Source organism: Archocentrus centrarchus, chromosome 16 (assembly GCF_007364275.1).
Source record: "Archocentrus centrarchus isolate MPI-CPG fArcCen1 chromosome 16, fArcCen1, whole genome shotgun sequence".
Classification (NCBI taxonomy): Eukaryota; Metazoa; Chordata; class Actinopteri; order Cichliformes; family Cichlidae; genus Archocentrus; species Archocentrus centrarchus.
In genome coordinates, this window is record NC_044361.1 from 11505599 (window position 1) to 11524490 (window position 18892).

Consider the following 18892-nt stretch of genomic DNA (forward strand, 5'->3'; position numbering starts at 1 on the left):
TTTTTGTCCCTTGATTTCATGGCTTCAAGACCACACTAGTAAACAAAGAGGTGTGGTAGATGTTAGGACCTTGATTTTCCACATTGTACTAATCTGTCTCCAATATTCTGAAACTCCAGGATGTTATTGTTGTTGATGAGGACCTCTGACTCACAATCTCCTTAAAAGCTGTATTTTTAGAAGCTTTTTTTCCAATCATAATTATTATCAAAGCTGAGTAGGACTGCACAATCACATTAAAATGGTCATTTTATTTTATGACCCAAAGGAAACACATAACATTTACTTTGCATTCGAGTGAGCAACAAAAGTTACGACAAAGCAGCCACTGGCAACTTCAAACTACATCAAACAGGCTGATTAACAGTGCACAAGAAAGACAAATATTTCTAATAAAAACACATTAGAACTGAGGAAACCTCAGTGGGCAGCAAGCGGAAGAAAAACAAACTTAATGTTCTAGCAAAAAAAACCCAAAACAAAACTCAAAAACAAAACTTGTGCCTAAAAATGGCACATCGTCCCAAAGACTAGTATAATGCACAGATTTGTCACTTTTCCTCATCTTATTTGATTAACTCTGCATTCAAGTGATGCAGAGTCAGACAGACTCTTCTATCTGACCAAGCTGCATCTGAAAATGTCATCTTTTACTTTAGAAACTAAAAAAGGCCATGTTTCCCAAATATTTCATTAATTTAGTTGAGATAATCAACAACACATTAATCAGCTCTAAAAATAATTGTTACTTGCAGCCCCAGTTGATTCATCTCACGCAGGTTGTGCTGGAGTTGTATTTTTGAGATTTTTCCCTCTTCAGCCCATCCACGTGTTTGATATACCCCCAAAAATTGAACACGTTACTTCAGTTCCAGTCACGACTCACAACCCTTTTAGGCAACATACAAGCATGTTTTGGTCAAACTGTCAAATACACTTGGAAAAGGTGTTGTCACATAGCCAGGTGAGTAAATCTGGATCACTCTGGCACAAGGCAACATTTGACAAGCTGTGCTAGGTAACGCAGACAGTTTATTATGTTGTCACGCCATGTGCTTCTAACTGGCTGCAGTCTTCAAAGTGTCAATAGCACTAGGGTCATTTTTTAAGAGGAATGGCTTATTGGCTCTAACGGGCTACTGTAGGCCATCACACTTTTTATTTGTGAGAAAGCCTTTTAGTGGATCATCAACAAGCCTATTACTTTCCCTTTGATGAAGGGATATTCTAATATAATTCAGGGTTTAACACTGCAAAAGACGCCAGTAGGTCAAGCTGCATCCTGTTAAAGTACAACTCTCAGCAACTGTAAAGATTTCTTTTCCAACAAGAGCGTCCAAATCTCCTGAGGCCATGTGAAAACTGCAGATCAATGCAATCAGTGAATACACCAACAACTTACATCATCTGTACACAATGTGAAAACATGGAAATGAGGTGGTGGATGACTCACTGGCCATTTAAGCCCTCACAAACAGGGGGAGAGGGCAACATCTGACCGACAGTAAATGAGCATAGGATTGATTTTTTTTCATTTGACAGCTCCAACTCATGAACATTAACAAGGAAACTGGTCCAGGTAACGCGTAAAGTGTCATGCATACAATTAGACTGATGACTTTTGAAGAGGTGGTCATAAAGGGGAGATGTGTTATTTCTTAAGACACTAATTGCTTATCTATAGGCAAGTGGTACTCACTGCTACAATAAGAGCCTTAGAGGGAGAAAACACCCCACATACTTAAGATGCAATTAGGATGTGGGAAGGGGAGGGCTTTTCATTAAGTCATGCATCGCACTTAGCTCAGAATTTGCCATCGACTGTCTCCAGCATGTTTTGGTTACAGTGTGCAGGCCTTTTGCATTACCAGCAGAAAGCAATATTTAGGAGAGGCGGGCTACTCATGTGACTCATATGAGTAGTATAAAACATGCAAAGTACTTGATGTTTGCTCTCTGTGCAAGTTTAAGGTGTGTGGTAAACCCACAGTGCACAGTACAAGTGATCAGAACAGGAGCTGTGCTGGAGGTTGTCTGGACATACCTGAGAAGATGATCTTAGGTGAGAGATAAGGAAGGTTTTTGATTTTTACAAATTCCTAAACCCTTTTGATCACACTTTGTGGAATATGTTAGAAATGCTATTATGTCATGTCCGCTGTTATCCACATGTTCTGGAGCAGTGTTTATTATAACTTTTGAAAAGTTTGACGTCTTGACATGCATCCCCACAGGTTCCAAACAAAGGGGAAATTCCTGTATATGTAAGGAGACCCAAACAATGGCAGACACTAAAGTCAGTATTAATGGATTCTGCCCATCTTACTCATATCTTGCTTACTTCTATCTGGGATGATAATGTTTCAAGTTTTGGAAATGTAATTGCTATAACACTACAGCAGATGCCAACAAGAAATATAATCATGGCATAAAGTCTGCAAAATAGCTGTGGGCTATATTTTGAAAGATGCATTAAAAATTACTGAAGGAACTGAATCACTTGTGATAGTGAAGAAACCAGCCAAATGAAATGACTATGAGCCAAGGACTGAAAGTTTTTTGGATTGCTATGTGAAATCCCACATTATCATCAGAAAACTTGAAGTTATCAGTTAGCCCTGATCTGCTGGGGCATCAACATGGGACCTCTGGGGATATCCAGAGGAGTAGATCCCGTGGGTTGGGGGGTGGAGTCAACGCCTTACCTCACCTGGACTCCTTGTTGATTTTGAATTCATTGCATCTCAGCTCATTTTTCTGGAAACCACATCATCACGATTGCATATTCAACATTCAAGCCAACCACAACTACAGACTGACAGGCAGGCACAGTTCCTTTAGAAATACAGAATTTACTATTAGCAGTCCATGTCTATCAGTGAATCACTCTGACTTAGGAAAATGTCTTTTTACCCTATTAGGCTATTTTATGGAGATTTACTTTCACTCAGATGGAAGAACATGATTTCCTCATTGTCCGTGTTCCTGTTGACTCATAGAAGGAATATCATCTCTGATGCAAACTGCAGCAGTGAAGCAATAGAGGTTTCTAAAGTGCCTTAATTGATTGCCTTCATGAGCTCAGTGTGGTTGCCAGCCAAATCAGCTGGCAAGCAACTCCCCTTTCACCTTACACATGATCTTTGCCTCATGTCTCTTTTGGTGCCCTTTCTGAAATCTCCTGTAACCCCCTGGGAGGTGGGGATCTCGCTTTTCAAAACCACTTCTCTGGAGCATTCAGTGAAAAGCTATTACAAGTTTTATTTCAAAGTGGGCATGCATGAATACACACACACACACGTGGCCCACACTCACCTGTACTGTAGAGCTGATTTCAGCAGCAAAGCCCCCAGTTACCGGTGCCTCGTGACTGATGAGCAACCGTCCAGTTTTAACCACCGACTGAAAAACAGAAATACATAAATAAATCAGTGATCCATCTCTAAACTCGAACAAGCCTTATAGATAGCAGATATGTGAGATTATGACGGAGAACACTTTCAAAATCAATTGCATCAAAAACGTGCAACACTAAATGAAGAATTAAAACTCATTCGGGCAGTGTAATAACTATGTGAGTTTTGGATGTGTGAGACACTGTGTAGAGGTGAAAGCTTAACTACTGGAGGTGCTCTTCCTGAGGCTGTATGTGGGCAGGGAGACGGGTGTTACTGAGTCAGAGTGGTTCACATGCGGCCTGCTGTGGTAAGCTATATCTGCTTCCTTCCCTCACAGTGCATGTGTGTGAGTGCATGTATAAAATGGATATGACACAACAGTATGAGCTGGAGGGCTGATTTAGGCTGGTACATAGGGCCAACAGGACAATCATGGACATTAGAGGTCTAAGCCTCCCAGGCATTTGCATTTGGGTTTTCTGAAACCTGACATTACAGCACAAGGATGCCTCTGCTCCACCCGTTATCTACCGCAGAATAAAACCAGTACTATACTATAATCTTATCCACTTGCCACTTGTCCAGACCAAAGGTATGTCTGTTCTCTGCAACTTCAGCAAGCCTTTTCTTTCACCCACTCCAGTTTGTTTCCATCAATAAAGCTGGGAAAAACACCTCTGATACTGGTGTTGAGAATATTTTTGCCTGCATTATTTTGAAATTTGCTACCTTTATTGGGATTTAAAAACAGGAGATTATATATATATATATATATATATATATATATATATATATATATGAGTAGAAACACCACTCAAACACCACTCTGTGCATGAATTTTCCACTGAAATAACTGCACTGTACAATACGCTCTTCATTTAAGCACAGCTGGGTGAACATCATACTTTTCCACCATTCAAAGCCACAAACCAAACTGCTGTCATAACCAAATAACCTGCTGAAAATAACCATCACATGTCCATATGGCACTGTAAGTTCAGCCTGGCATCCACATCCACATACACATACGTACACAGGGGCATTCTGGGGCTCCATGCTGATCCTACACAGGCGAATGTTTACATTGCTGAGGTCTGGGGTTTTGGCTGTGAACGACTAAATAACTGTGGCAAACTGTGCCACTATCACTCACTTATTGGAGGCTAAATGAGTCAGGGCTGTGTCACTAATGTCAACATGCCTCGGGGTACACTGGAAACATTATATTGCAAGTTGAGTGTATAGAAGTTAAATTTAACACAGCAGAAAACCTCATTTCGAGTCAATTCACTGAGGCTGCATGCTGTATTTAGCAATTCATAACCAGTTGAGGTAAATGAGTTCAGCGTGCAAAATTCACTGATTATATGACACCATCTTCAGGAATGTGGAAGTTAATAACAGCACTGGAAGACAATAACAACGACTGGCAATCTGCACAGTAAGGAGGAATCAAGCGAGGAGCTGAGAGCTGGGCGATGTCTTGATATGACATGTTGCTGTCAGCTTTGCCTTAGCACGATGACTCATCCAGGTCTGGGGAATAGACAGAGCCACTGCCCAATCTTTTACCCTGCTTTGATGCTGAACCCATTCCTTATCTTATGCAAACTCAAACGCAAACACGCACACACAAAGACAATGCTAATATAAGTTCCAATTTATACTGTGACACCAGCCTCACCCCGATCCCCCTGTTGGTCATCTCCCTGAGGGGACACCCCCCACAGCACTCGCTGCATCAGTGCATTCTTCAGATGCTTATGACACAAAAGGAGCCTGCCACTGTTTATACAATATCGTGGGATAGAATTTCAGACACTGGGGGAATGGGGAAAACCTGTGACCCATTTAATAGACTTGTGCAAAACCAATGCAGCTTAAATGCAAAATACAGTTACTGGCAGTGTGTCCACTAGCTGGCATAAGCTAAGTTAGTTAGAGCTACTTTAGAAGCCAGTGCACAATATGACAACATGTTTGGAAAATGGCAAAATGCAGTAATGTCTGGGGCAGCTAAGTGGCAGCTGGTTCGCTGCTGCAGGAGTTAATGCAGTTTGTATGATGGGTTGAAGTCAATGCATTTAAGTCACATCTCCATTGATATCAAAACCAAGAAATTTATTGTTATACTGCTGCTAATTTTGTTACACATTGCCAAACGAATTTAGGCTATAATCCAAGAAATTTCAATTCATCCATGCTGAATATACTGGATATGATCAGGCCATATCTTGTTCAAACTGTAACCTCTCCTTGGTTAGTTTCTGAGTATGAGACTTGGCCTTGTGTTTGGTGCATTTAAGTTGTTTCACTGGCTGCAGAGCAAGCGTGGCAGTAAAAGGCTTCCTGTTGTCTTACTCTCACATGTTACTATATTGGCAAAAGAAAGCTGCAGGAGAAAACATAAGCAGCCCATGCTGGGAATGCCATTAGTTTTAAAAGTACTTTGGTCATTTGCTACAGACAAAGGAAGGGATCACCAAAGTCTTTTAGGATTTATTCTTTGGGCCCATGGATATCTATTTAATAGCTGTGTATAGATTTGAATCTAAACCAACATCAACGTGTCAATGGAGGAAAGCCAGACGATCACATCACATTTCACATAACATTTCAATCTGGGCCAAAGGCAGACCAACCTGCCAACAAGTGGCAGTGGCGTAGTGGGTAGGCGCTCACCTAGCAGCCGGAGGGTTGCTGGTTTGAGCCCCTGTCCCTGCGCTGTGTTGTGTCCTTTGGCAAGACACTTAAACCACATTGCCTAACGGTAGCGCCGGTCTCTGGCTGAATGACCGCAGATGCTTGTCTCTGAATGAGTAATCTGGAACAATCATTTCATTGTGTGCCTTGTGCGCACAATAAGTTGAATCTAACATCTAACATATATTTAGCAATATGCTATATACAGCATCTATATAAAGGCTTTGGTAGTCTTATTCCAACTGATCTATGGCTGGCCTTACACCTCAGCTGTCAAAGTCATTCAATTCACCGGACCGCAGGAGGTTCAATTACACACAATTTCAAGAGACATAAAAATTAAAAAAAAAAAAAAAAAAAAAAAAGACACACAGACTCTGTTGTTTTTACATCAGTGACAGGAGACTGTCACAGCACTCCAACACAGTAATTGTGGCCATAGCCTTTAACTCAGTTGCTTCCGGTTGCTGGAAGGGATTTCAGGAGACAGAACCATCCGCTCTCATCATGCGGTTTGACCCTTTTCTCTAAACTCATCCTGTCCTCTTATTTGCCCATAACAGCCACCTTTCATGTCGGTAAAACAGAGAGCAAAGCCGCTACTTTCAAGACAGCTGTGGAGCCAGAGGAAGTACATCAGACACTGTAAGAAGATGACCAGTTAGATGTGTCCAATGGGAGAAATTATATACCTTCAGTGTGCAAAGGACTGTTAAACATGTCATGAATCTTTCAATATAAGCTCAGGGAGGCATTCTGGCAGGGGGATCCCTTTGTTATGGTTACATCATGGACACGTGCCTGATGAGTTTATTACTCTGTGGCTTGTGTCCACTAAATCACAGAGCCTTCACTTACCAAAATAAAAGCAAAAAAAAAAAAAAAAGAAGTGTAAGGAGGAATATTAAGAGAATTAAAGTGGAAAAAGAAAATGATTTTAAAAGAGAAGGCAAGCTAAAAAGGTGAGTTAAGAATGGACACAGGAAATATGTTTAAAACGCAAAAGTGAAGAGATCTTGTGGTGAAGAAGGGAACTTTAATTGTGAAAAATATATAATGGATAATTAATTATGAAAAATACAATAAACTGAATACATTAAAATTATTTGCAGTTTTACTGTAGTAATCTTTCTTTTAAAAAAAACAAAAAAAACACTTTGATCCACTCCATCTTTAATTTGCACTATTGCACAATATTCTTGGATTGAATAAATTCTGAATCTTTCCTTGTACAGTCTAGCTTCTGAGAAAAACCAATCTCTAAGAAAGTTGTGCTATGAATCAGTAAACTTGTCATTTACTATGAGAATTTTCCCAGACAATAATTACATGACAAACCAAGGATACACACCCAGGGCCCTGCTTGATTTAAGTGCCAGCTTGGCCACTGACACCAGCTTCATTTTAAGATTTGCTAACTAAGCTAAAGATCAAATTTAGTGAGAAAATAAAATTACTCAGGGATCAATTTTTAGTTAATCGAATACTGGATGTTTTTATCAAGCTGGAGTCTCACTTCTGTAGGAAGCTTGTTTGATACATACTGCTCCCTGCCCTGGCCTTGGCCCTGAGTCAACATGAAGGCTCCTGGCTCATGGTGGCTGGTGGTAGTTGGGCTGGGCGACAGCTCTGGTGGCTACAGCTTTACTACTCATTGTGCAGCAGGGCTGTTATTTGATGCCGGAGTCGTTCCGCTGGCTGCAGGGGAAATGTCATGTTTGCTGCCATTCCCATACACACCCAAACCTAATGAGCAGCATGGAGCCCGTCCTCGGCATTTTCTCCGTCCTTGCTACATGGATTTGCCTTTTTCCTCCATCAGGCTCCTTCCTGACTCTTGCTCCTCCGTGCTGCGGTTGCTCCGTCTCATCCTCGTCACCCCTTTTTTTTTTTTTCTTCGTTCCTCCCACGATCCATCCTTCAAACCATCTATTTATCCTACTCTGTTTTCATGAAGCCTGTTTTCTCAGACGCAGCGCTCGCCCCAGTATGTGGCCTCACCACTCAGAGGCTGGCGGCCAGTGACCTGGCATGGCCTCAGAGGCTAAGGTCAGAACTGTCACTCTCCCATGGCATATAAACTCTCTCTCACAAACACACACATACAGATTGGTGGGTGTGCACAAAAGGTATGTGAACATTCACGCACACCAGTATAAATTATGTCCCATACATTACTTTATGTTAAGCAGAAAGAAGAGCGATCTAAAAAGACAGTGGCATATTTATTTGGTACATAGTTATCACAGAGCAGTAACTCATTCTAAAAGGAGAGCGTACATGCAGAAGTGAATAAAAACAGTCCATATTTGGGGCTAAACTGGGATGTGGTTAGACTGGTGCAGAATCACATAATGTGCCTTCAAAGTTCTCAAAACACATGTGAGAATGTTTCCAGAAGATGTTGCCAACACTTATTTGTTGGATCTGTATTTTTGCGCCACTAAATTGGTTGAGAATAATTTAAAAAGAGTGGCGATGACAAAAACAAAATGTGCTGTGCTTTCACTGTATGCCTACCCACACACACACACACACGACTGTAAGTGACTCCCCGTCTTCCCATATAATGTGCCTCCTCTTTCCTCAGGCCGTCCATCAAAAAGAGACAGGAACAGAAAGTTTAGTTCAGTGCCGCCACAGAGGAGTCGTCCTTGCCACTGGATCCGCTGGCTTTGCTCCCTTCTGCCGACCCTGTAATTGTGCAGCTACCACAGGGTCCTAACTCATGCGCCACCATGTGATCTCCGTGACAAATGAGAGTCAGGACAAGGCTCGACTACTTGCTGGGGCCTTTAAAGTGGCACTCTGCGATTAGCAGAGAGGGGGTGAGTGCTCGGCGAAATGGGGGCCCTGTTAAAAATCACAGCGCTGAAACGGAGGCAGGGCGGGAGGAAACACAAACAGTCGCTCACTTTTTAGTGCCGTACGATCATTCGCGCTCTGTCGAGAGAGAGAGAGAGAGAGAGTGCGCAAGAGAGGGAAACAACAGAAGAGAAAGTGCAGAACTGCCTCGATGCTGGGCGGAGGGCCAAGCCATCCTTCAGAGGAGCCAGGACGCCAGAGGAGACCTCAGACAGAAATAACTCCAAACATCCCATAAAGACCCATTAAAACCAATTCGACTCAATTACTCCCTGACGTGCACATACAGACACACACACACACACACACACACTCTACCTTTCTGCCTTATAACCACACTGTACCACTGACTGTGTGCCAGTGTGTACACACACATGTACATGACTATGCACACTTCAACTTGATGACAGTTCTGTGAGGATCCCACAGGCTGACGCGTGTATGAGCAGACAGTAAGGCAGTAAAAATCAATCAACGATTTTTAAAGGCTCTATAAAGTCATGTATAACATAACAAAAGGGTGGTTTACTGTGGATGCAACATCCCAACAATGTCTCATAAGGATTCTTTCTCAGCAGGATAACGTGAAATTATATAGCATATGAAGCAAATAGACTGGAATTTTTTGACTTGGGATGGAAAGCATGTTAAAACACAAAGTCAGACTGAGTGAGGACAATGCTGCAGTCTACAGTTACTGCAGTACAGTGAAGGCTAAGAAGAATACTACAGGTGGTGGACAGAACAATGGGAACATACAGTACAGCATAATGTATCTGCAAAGCACAAACACTACCAATTCGAAGCTCATAATGCTGGGGTCTGTCAAAGCTCATACAACAGTTATTTTATTAAAAGTGATTAGCCGAGAAACTTTTGAAAAGTAAACTGTAAATGGATCCAATCTGTTGTCAAGCCAAGACCGCAAATGTTCTCAAATTCAAACTTCTCCAACAGAAGGTTGTAGTACATTTCTCTGTTTTTAAGTCACTACAAATTGAGATGGAAATGTTGGACAAAACAACAAATCTGAAGGCATAACTTTGGGCTCTAAAACTTTCATGCAAATCTTTGGGGTTTTATTAAATTTTGTAGACCAGGCGTGCTACTATAGCTCACCTTGTTGAGTGGGCAAACCATATACCAAAGGTCACTGAAGGGGCCTCTTTTCTCTGCTTTCCTGTCTACTCTCTCCACTGTGCTGCCAAATAAAAGCTTAAAAATGGGAAATAAATCTTTAAAAACAAAACAAAACCAAAAAAAACCCTGCAGTGATATTGAATATTAGTGGCTACTAAACAAGGATTCATGATAAGTTACTGATTATACCCCAGAGGTATATTTGTTGTCAGATTTTGTGTGTGTGAGTGTGAGTCAGAGACAGAGACAGAGAGAGAGAGAGAGAGAGAGTTGCATTCGTCTGGATGGAGAACTTCCCCGAATTAAAGTTATCACAATGTTGGAGACAAGCCCTGGTCGTGCCACATGAAAACGAGAACTGATGCTGCTCAGATTGCTCAGTCCCAATCTGAGCAGCAATGACCCTCGTGGGAGTGCGGAAAACTCCACCTGCAGATGTCACAATGCTTGGCTGGAAAATCTACTTGAAAAGGTGTCACCTGTACTCCCAAAACAGAGACAGGGAGATGGCTACTCTTTGCTCCTCCTGTCACATGCCAGCATGCCCTGAGCATAGCATGAGGCAAACTGTGTGCTGTAACTATGTTAGTTGTTTCCGGTCTATATACAGAGAGAGAGTTTGGTTTGCACTGTCAGGGCTGTCCTTTGTCAAAGATTCTGTTCATAACTTATATGGACAGAATTTCTAGGCACAGCCAATGGGTGGAGGGCATCAGGTGCAGTCATCTCAGGATCTCATCTCTGCTTTTTGCAGATGATGCAGTTCTCTTGGCTTCATCAGGTGGTGGCCTCCATCTCACACTGGAGCAGTTCACAGCTGAGTGTGAAGTGTCAGGAATGAGAATTAACACCTCCAAGTCAGAGGCCATGTTTGACAACCAGAAAACGGTGGAGTGCCAGGAACAACTTGCTGCCCCAAGTGGAAGAGTTCAAGTATCTCAGGGCCTTGTTCACAACTGAGGAGAGAGTGCAGTGGAAGACTGACAGAGAGTGGTACAGCTTCTGCTGTGCAGATGCTGTACCACTCTGCTGTGGTGAAGCGAGAACTGAGCATGCCAGTGAAGATGTCAATTTACAGGTCGATCTACATTCCTACCATAACCAAAGGCCATGCATGAGCTGTGGGTAGTGACTGAATAAGATAGAAGATAGCACAAGGTTCCTCCGAAGGGTATTATGCATATTAAGGTGAACGCAATTTTTAAATGAAAATATAATGTGTAAATAAGTAAATAAAAAGAGCCTCTGTCCAAAAGTTCAAATAAGGATTCAAATTAAATCAAAAAGTGAATGGACTGAAGTTCATAAGTTAATGCGTTCATTCACACATTCAAATATGCACTAATATACACTGGGAAACTGTTAGGCACAAAAAAATAATAATTCTGCTTTCAAAATGTTAGAATGGCCAAATACAATCAAAAACAATTTATAAACAGTCTTACCATGTGATCCTGTTTTGACTGTAAAATGGTTCAAACAACTCCATGCAGCACAAGAGTGCAGCATCTCTGTCATGTTATGTTTGCCACTTTTGCCACATCCAATGTGGCGGCAATGTTGACGTACGAGTCAGCGCTCAATGCGGCGTCTAGGTATATATGTCTATGGTTAGCACTGTTGCCTCACAGCTAGAAGGTCTGGGTTCGAATCCACCTTGGCCCGGACCTCCGGTATCCTCCCACAGTCCAAAGACATGCAGTTACTGGGGTTAGGTTAATTCACACCCATAGGTGTGAATGTGAATGCAAATGGCTGTCTGTCTCTCTGTTAGCCCTGTGACAGGCTGGCGAACTGTACAGGTTGTACCCTGCCTCTCGCCCTATGAAAGCAAACATCATTCATGAGACCTTGTTTCTAACAGGTACACTAGCAGAAGCATTACTGCACATACATTACATACAACAGAGTATCAACGATGCACTAACTCTACGTACCCATCCAGAGCTGATATCACAGCTCCAGGGTGCCGGCATTTTAAACGCTCACACATTGCAGTGATGCTGCCGTGGAAGGAAAGCTCTGCTTTAAACAGTCTGCATTCAACTTTATTTTTGTTTTCTGTGAAATGTTCCAAAACCTTTGACAGTCTGTCTCCATTTACTTTCATTTTCTGCTCTCTGTTCTACCCATAGACATATATGTCTATGGTCCTGCCATCATTATGTTGTTCTGTTATGTTCTTCGTTAGTATTGTTGTTATTGGCAGCCAATGGAGGCAATACTGCCCCCATATCTTCCTGTAGCGTATTGCAGTTACAAAATCATGTACGTGGTTTTAGAACATGACACGTTGACATTAAAATTCCATGTCGACTAATTTTTGTAGTTGACATTATCGATTATATTGACGAATTGTTGTAGCCCTACTTTAGATGATATTTACATAACTTATGCTTTAATAAGAAGCAAGTTTTGCTATTGTTTTTATAATTCTGCTATTGTGATTGTGTGCTTCTTACAGTAAATTATTGTTGCTTAAAATTTTGTTTCTTTCAGTTTAAAACATCCGTCCATTTTATCCGGTTCAGAGTAGAGTGGGTGAAGGGTTGGGATCAGGTGCTGGAGCATATTCAAGGTGATATGTTGGTACACCCTGGACAGGTTGCGAGTCCATCACAGCGGCTAATGCTAAGGCAGAGAACCATTCATGCTTATGTGTACACATAGGCCCAATTTAGAATCACTGATTAACATAAAATGCTCGTGTGTGAACACAAAAGCACTGCAAAATCCACACACATACACCCAAACCAGATCCACAATCTTCTTGTTTTGAGACAACAGCACTACAAAGCTGGCAAAAGCAATATGTGACAATGCTCAGGGAGACTCACTTCTGCACAATAATACTACAAGGATAATTAAAAGATTGTATAATTTTGATTTTATACCCCAATTCTGATCAAAGCATCTAAAAAGTGCTAAATCAAAGCAGTTTATAATCTCCCCAAAGGTAGCGCTACAAAGCACAAACTGTCAATTATTCCATCTGCTAATGTGTTTTAAACCACATGTTTAGTGTTGGACTGCAGTTTATAAAGCAAGTTGCCCAGAAGAGACATTCAAGTTTTAATTGCTCTAAATAACAACTGCCACATTTAGCCTGTGACTCGCTACTATGACTACTACTACCACTACTACTACAAAAATAAAGCAAATGCTTTCAGGAGTACACAAGTACAATGCTACAAAGAGTCAGACTTACTAACAAATAATGTGTCCAAAGAAAGATCAGGACACATCACTGAATAATGAGGAAAAAAAGCCTCATTCCATTTTTCCATAAAATTGTACAGATACAACAATAATAAAAAAAAAAAATACTATGCAAACCCAGTAATACTTGGTGATGGCAGAAGCCATAAGGTAAAAATAAAACAAGATTAATCAACAAAATCCTGCTTCAGCACCTCCCAGTAGGAAGTTGGTTTAATGTATCCCAGTTCCAGTGACATTCCTACAGGAGCACAAGAGCATCACAGAGGCCATGGCATCTGGCTCCCATCAACACTCTACAAAAATAAATAAATAAAAACAAATCTGTCCTAAATCTATTGTCTTTTTGTTGTGTTGTAGACAATGTGAGGCTCATCATCATTTTCTGACTGCTACTGGATATAAAAACTGTAAAAATGGATTGAAGATGTGTTTTAGATGTGTAGTGGTCCTCAGAAATCTGTAGCATGTACATATGAGTGAACTGCTTGGCTTACACTGCTCAGTTATTAACTGCAGGTTCCATCCATCCATTCTCTTCCGCTTATCCGGGGCCGGGTCGCGGGGGCAGGAGCCTAAGCAGAGAAGCCCAGGCTTCCCTCTCCCCAGCCACCTCCTCCAGCTCATCCGGAGGGACCCCAAGGCATTCCCAGGCCAGCCGAGAGATATAATCTCTCCAGCGTGTCCTGGGTCTACCACAGGGCCTCCTCCCGGTGGGACATGCCTGGAACACCTCACCCAAGAGGCGGCCAGGAGGCATGCTAATCAGATGCCCGAGCCACCTCAACTGGCTCCTTTTGATGTGGAGGAGCAGTGGCTCTACTCTGAGCCCCTCCCGGATGGCCGCACTCACCTTATCTCTAAGGGAGAGGCCAGCCACCCTTCGAAGGAAACTCATTTCTGCCGCTTGAATTCGCGATCTTATTCTTTCGGTCACTACCCAAAGCTAGTGACCATAGGTGAGAGTAAGAACGTAGATCGACCAGTAAATCGAGAGCTTCGCTTTTACACTAAGCTCCCTCCTCACCACGACAGACCGGTGCAGCGTCCGCATCACTGCAGAAGCAGCCCCGATCCGTCTGTCGATCTCCCGCTCCCTTCTCCCATCACTCCCAAAGAATACCTTGAGGGACACGGTCGAATGCCTTCTCCAAGTCCACAAAGCACATGAAGACTGGTTGGGCAAACTTACACGCACACTCTAATATCCTTGAGAGGATAAAGAGCTGGTCCAGCGCTCTGCGACCAGGACGAAAACCGCATTGTTCCTCCTGAATCCTAGATTTGACTAACGAACGGACCCTCCTTTCCAGCACCCTGGCATAGACCTTTCCGGGGAGGCTGAGGAGTGTGATCCCCCGAAGGTTGGAGCACACCCTCCGGTCTCCCTTCTTAAAGATGGGGACCATCACCCTGGTCTGCAAATCCAATGGCACTGCCGAAGATCTCCGCGCAATGTTGCAGAGGTGTGTCAACCAAGACAGCCCTACAACATCCAGAGCCTTCAGGAACTCAGGGCGAATCTCGTCCACCCCAGGGGCCCTGCCACCAAGGAGTTGTTTAACTACCTCAGTGACCTCACCCCCAGTGCTGTTCAAGTCATCTCCCTCGTGCCCAGACTCTGCTTCCACTACAGAAGGTGTGTCAGTGGGATTCAGGAGGTCCTTGAAGTATTCCTTTCACTGTCCGACTATAGCCTCAGTTGAAGTCAGCAGCACCCCACCCGCACTATAAACCGTGTGAGTGGAGCACTGCTTTCCCCTCCTGAGTCGCCTGACGGTTTGCTAGAATTGCTTCGATGCCGTCCGAAAGTCTTTTTCCATAGCCTCACCAAACTCCTCCCACACCCGAGTTTTTGCTTCGGCCATTGCCCGAGCTGCATTCCATTTGGCCTGCCGATACCTGTCAGCTGCCTCTGGAGTCCCACAGGCTAACCAAGCCCGATAGGACTCTTTCTTCAGCTTGATGGCTCCCTTCACCTCCGGCGACCACCATCTGGTTTGGGGGTTACCACCACGACAGGTACCAACCACCTTGCAGCCACAGCTCTGAGCAGCAGCCTCAACAATGGAGGTGCGGAACATGGTCCATTTGGACCCAATGTCCTCAGCCTCCCTCGGAATGTTGTCGAAGTTCTGCCGGAGGTAGGAGTTAAAAGATCTCCCGGACTGGGGCTTCTGCCAGGCGTTCCCAGCACACCCTCACAATATGTTTAGGTGCGCCAGGTCTGTCCAGCATCTTCCCAACCACCTGATCCAACTCACCACCAGGTGGTGATCAGTTGACAGCTCAGCTCCTCCCTTCACAGATCTGATGATACGATTACAAAATCGATCATCGACCTGCGACCTAGGGTGTCCTGGTGCCATGTGCACTTATGGACATCCTTATGTTCGAACATGGTGTTTGTTATGGACAAACTGTGGTTTGCACAGAAGTCCAACAACAAAACACCATTCGGGTTCAGATCGGGCAGGCCGTTCCTCCCAATCACGCCCCTCCAGGCCTCACTGTCATTGCCCACATGAGTGTTGAAGTCTCCCAGCAAGACTATGGAGTCACCAGATGGAGCACTCTCCAGCACCCCACCCAGCGCCTCCAAAAAGGGTGGGTACTCTGAACTGTCATTCGGCGCATAAGCGCAAACAACAGTCAGGACCCGTTCCCCAGCCCGAAGGCTCAGGGAAACTACCCTCTCGTCCACCGGTGAAAACTCCGACGTACAGGCAGCAAGCCGGGGGGATACAAGAATACCCACCCCAGCTCACCGCCTCTCACCGAGGTTCCAAAGCAGGTTCCAAAGAGTTTAATCTATGTCTGTATGTCTTTGGACTGTCTGTATGTCTTTGGACTGTGAGAGGAAACCGGAGGACTCGGAGGACTGTGAGAGGAAACCGGAGGACTCGGAGACTCGGACTCGGAGAGGAAACCGGAGGACTCGGAGAAAACCCATGGAGAACATGTGAACTCCACATAGAAAGGTGGATTCAAACCCAGACCTTCTAGCTGTGAGGCAACAGTGCTAACCATAGACATATATACCTAGACGCCGCATTGAGCGCTGACTCGTACGTCAACATTGCCACCACATTGGATATGGCAAAAGCGGCAAACATAACATTACAGAGATGCTGCACTCTTGTGCTGCATGGAGTTGTTTGAACCATTTTACAGTCAAAATGGGATCACATGGGATTACCTTTCACAGGTAAGACTGTTTATGAATTGTTTTTGATCGTATTTAGCCATTCTAACATTTTGAAAACAGAATTTTTTTTTGTGCCTAACAGTTTCCCAGTGTATATTAGTGCATATTTGAATGTGTGAATTAACTTATGAACTTCAGTCCATTCACTTGTATTAGTCTAGAGTGCAGATCTGCCATATCCAATATGGCGGACGTGGTGACGTGTCACAGCAACGGGTCACCCCGCTCAATGCAGTGCCTAGATCAGGGGTGGGCAACTCCAGGCCTCGAGGGCCGGTGTCCTTCATGTTTTAGATGTGTTCCTGAGCCAACACACCTGAGTCAAATGGACACCGGCCCTCGAGGCCTGGGATTGCCCACCCCTGGTCTAGATATATATGTCTATGGTGCTAACCACCCCATCACTGTGATGCCCACAGGAACTGGTTTTTTTTTTTTTTTTTTTTTTTAAACAAAAACAAACAAACAAAACTGTCAGAGGCTATGCAAATGCTAGCAAGTCAGAATACTTAAAATCTACTAGGAACTATTCTTCTGGCTTCAGATGGTTTAATTGACAATGGTAACAATGGTTAAAGAAGGGACAAGGGCATTCACGCAGCAGATACCATTTAAAATACTTATCAAGACTTACTGGAGCCCAAACGTGTATTTAAACCAAACAAATATATCTTTGGAGTTCCACAAAAAGTGCAGCGAACCCAAGTTTCAGTCTGACTGTTAAAAAAAAAAAAAAAAAAAAAAAATTCTAGCTTAAGTATCAAGGATAATATAATTCTGACTGAACTTCATGAAGTACAGTCAAAAAAGTTGCCAAGACTTCAAAAGTTAACAAAGCCAATAAAAGTTCTGAAAAGATAAAAGCAGAATGACAAAAAAAAAAGAACATATTTAATAGTTTAAATAGAGCTGATGTGAAAAGCAAAAAATAAAAACATTTAAGATTGATGACAAAGTATTGCTTCTTTTTGGTTTCAGTTTATGTAACTGACTTGATGATTTACTGCGAACTTTTAAAGAAACTGGAAAATCTCTGGGCAGGGGACAATCTGGTTGTGTGTGCTGTATCTGAGCAGACCTCTTGGATGTCTTTCTGTCCATGTGACTTCAGACGTTCCTGCGTTTTCCGCTCGGTCTTGTTATCGGCCTGCAGGCTGACCTCGATGATCTCAATCTGCCCACATCTCAGGCCAAAGCTACTTAACTAAACCGTCCTCTCTGGTGGAAAGCCTACGACCTGGCCCAAAGAAGCAACAGGCAGTCCAATTTATAGCGCAGATTGACTTTAGAGGGCTTATTTCATAAATAAAAGGCCCACTTCATTTATCATTTTCATTCGAGACCTGATTCCGTTGGCTGGTCTGGATTTTTGCATCTGTTGTCAACACACTGTAGCAATTAACCTGTTAGAGTATAATTAGTAGGAGAGTGTGTGGGATGAATGACAAAGCTCAGTACTATGGTTAAGGTGTATTCAGAGCTGTGAGTGTATGACTTTCCAATGTGCCTTGATATGAATCTGCCAAATTTAAAGGTCACATTTCTCCAGTGAGTGACACTGGGAAGAATTTGAGAAATCTCCAGTGCCTAGCTGTGGAATGTGAGCGCTCACTATTGCCAGGAGAAAGGATGGAAAAGCGGTCAGTAGCAGACAGATGCAAGTGGAGGTGGGAGGTGGGGATTGGAGGAGACAACCAGTAGAGATTACTATACCTTGAAAAGTCTGGTAAACCACAAATGGGCTTAATTAATCACAAATTTTGTAATTTACACATCTAATCCAGATAAAATTACCCGACTCCTATGAGGTATAACGTGCTGGTTTCTTCTGTTCCACTGCATTACGCCATACTTTGACTATCAACATCGGTAGAGAAAGCGAGAAAGGAGCTGGATCCATCACTGAAAAACTAGCATGAGTAATTTTCCACTGATATAACCACTAAAACACTGGTGTAGCAGTCCTCCTTGCTTGGGTCTACAGAGCTCAGTGTTAACACTGTAATTACAGACACGGGCTACAATAATAAGAACGTGGGGCCCAAACCTCTGTCCACTTTCTTCCTGTGCCATTTTTCTTCTCATTTGATTGATTCCAGTGCATGTGTGACAGCGGGCCAAAGACATTAGGGATGCTGTATTGGGCCAGTAAGCAGATACTGGCAGAGAAGCCCTCGGCTGAAAGGGAAACAGAGGCATGAGCCCCGGCTTGTCTGTGAGCTAATCGTCAGCAGGCTGCCTGCCCCCTCCCTGGCCCAGCTCCAGACCACAATCAGATAAAAAGAGGCTCTTCTTGCAACCAAGCTGGGTGCTGAAAGCGGGCACCCAGATGCTACAATCGATCAAGACGTGAAACATC

At 43.3% G+C, this 18892-nt stretch overlaps 1 protein-coding gene across 2 annotated transcripts in view; it reads right to left on the reverse strand.

Annotated features, from left to right (window-relative positions):
• Positions 1-18892, reverse strand: part of bckdhb (branched chain keto acid dehydrogenase E1 subunit beta) — a 57739-nt gene that overhangs the window by 9230 nt on the left and 29617 nt on the right. For both annotated transcript variants that reach the window (XM_030749809.1, XM_030749808.1), the window contains one exon: positions 3316-3402. In XM_030749809.1, the coding sequence (XP_030605669.1) occupies positions 3316-3402 (87 nt within the window). The remainder of the gene's footprint in view (positions 1-3315; positions 3403-18892) is intronic.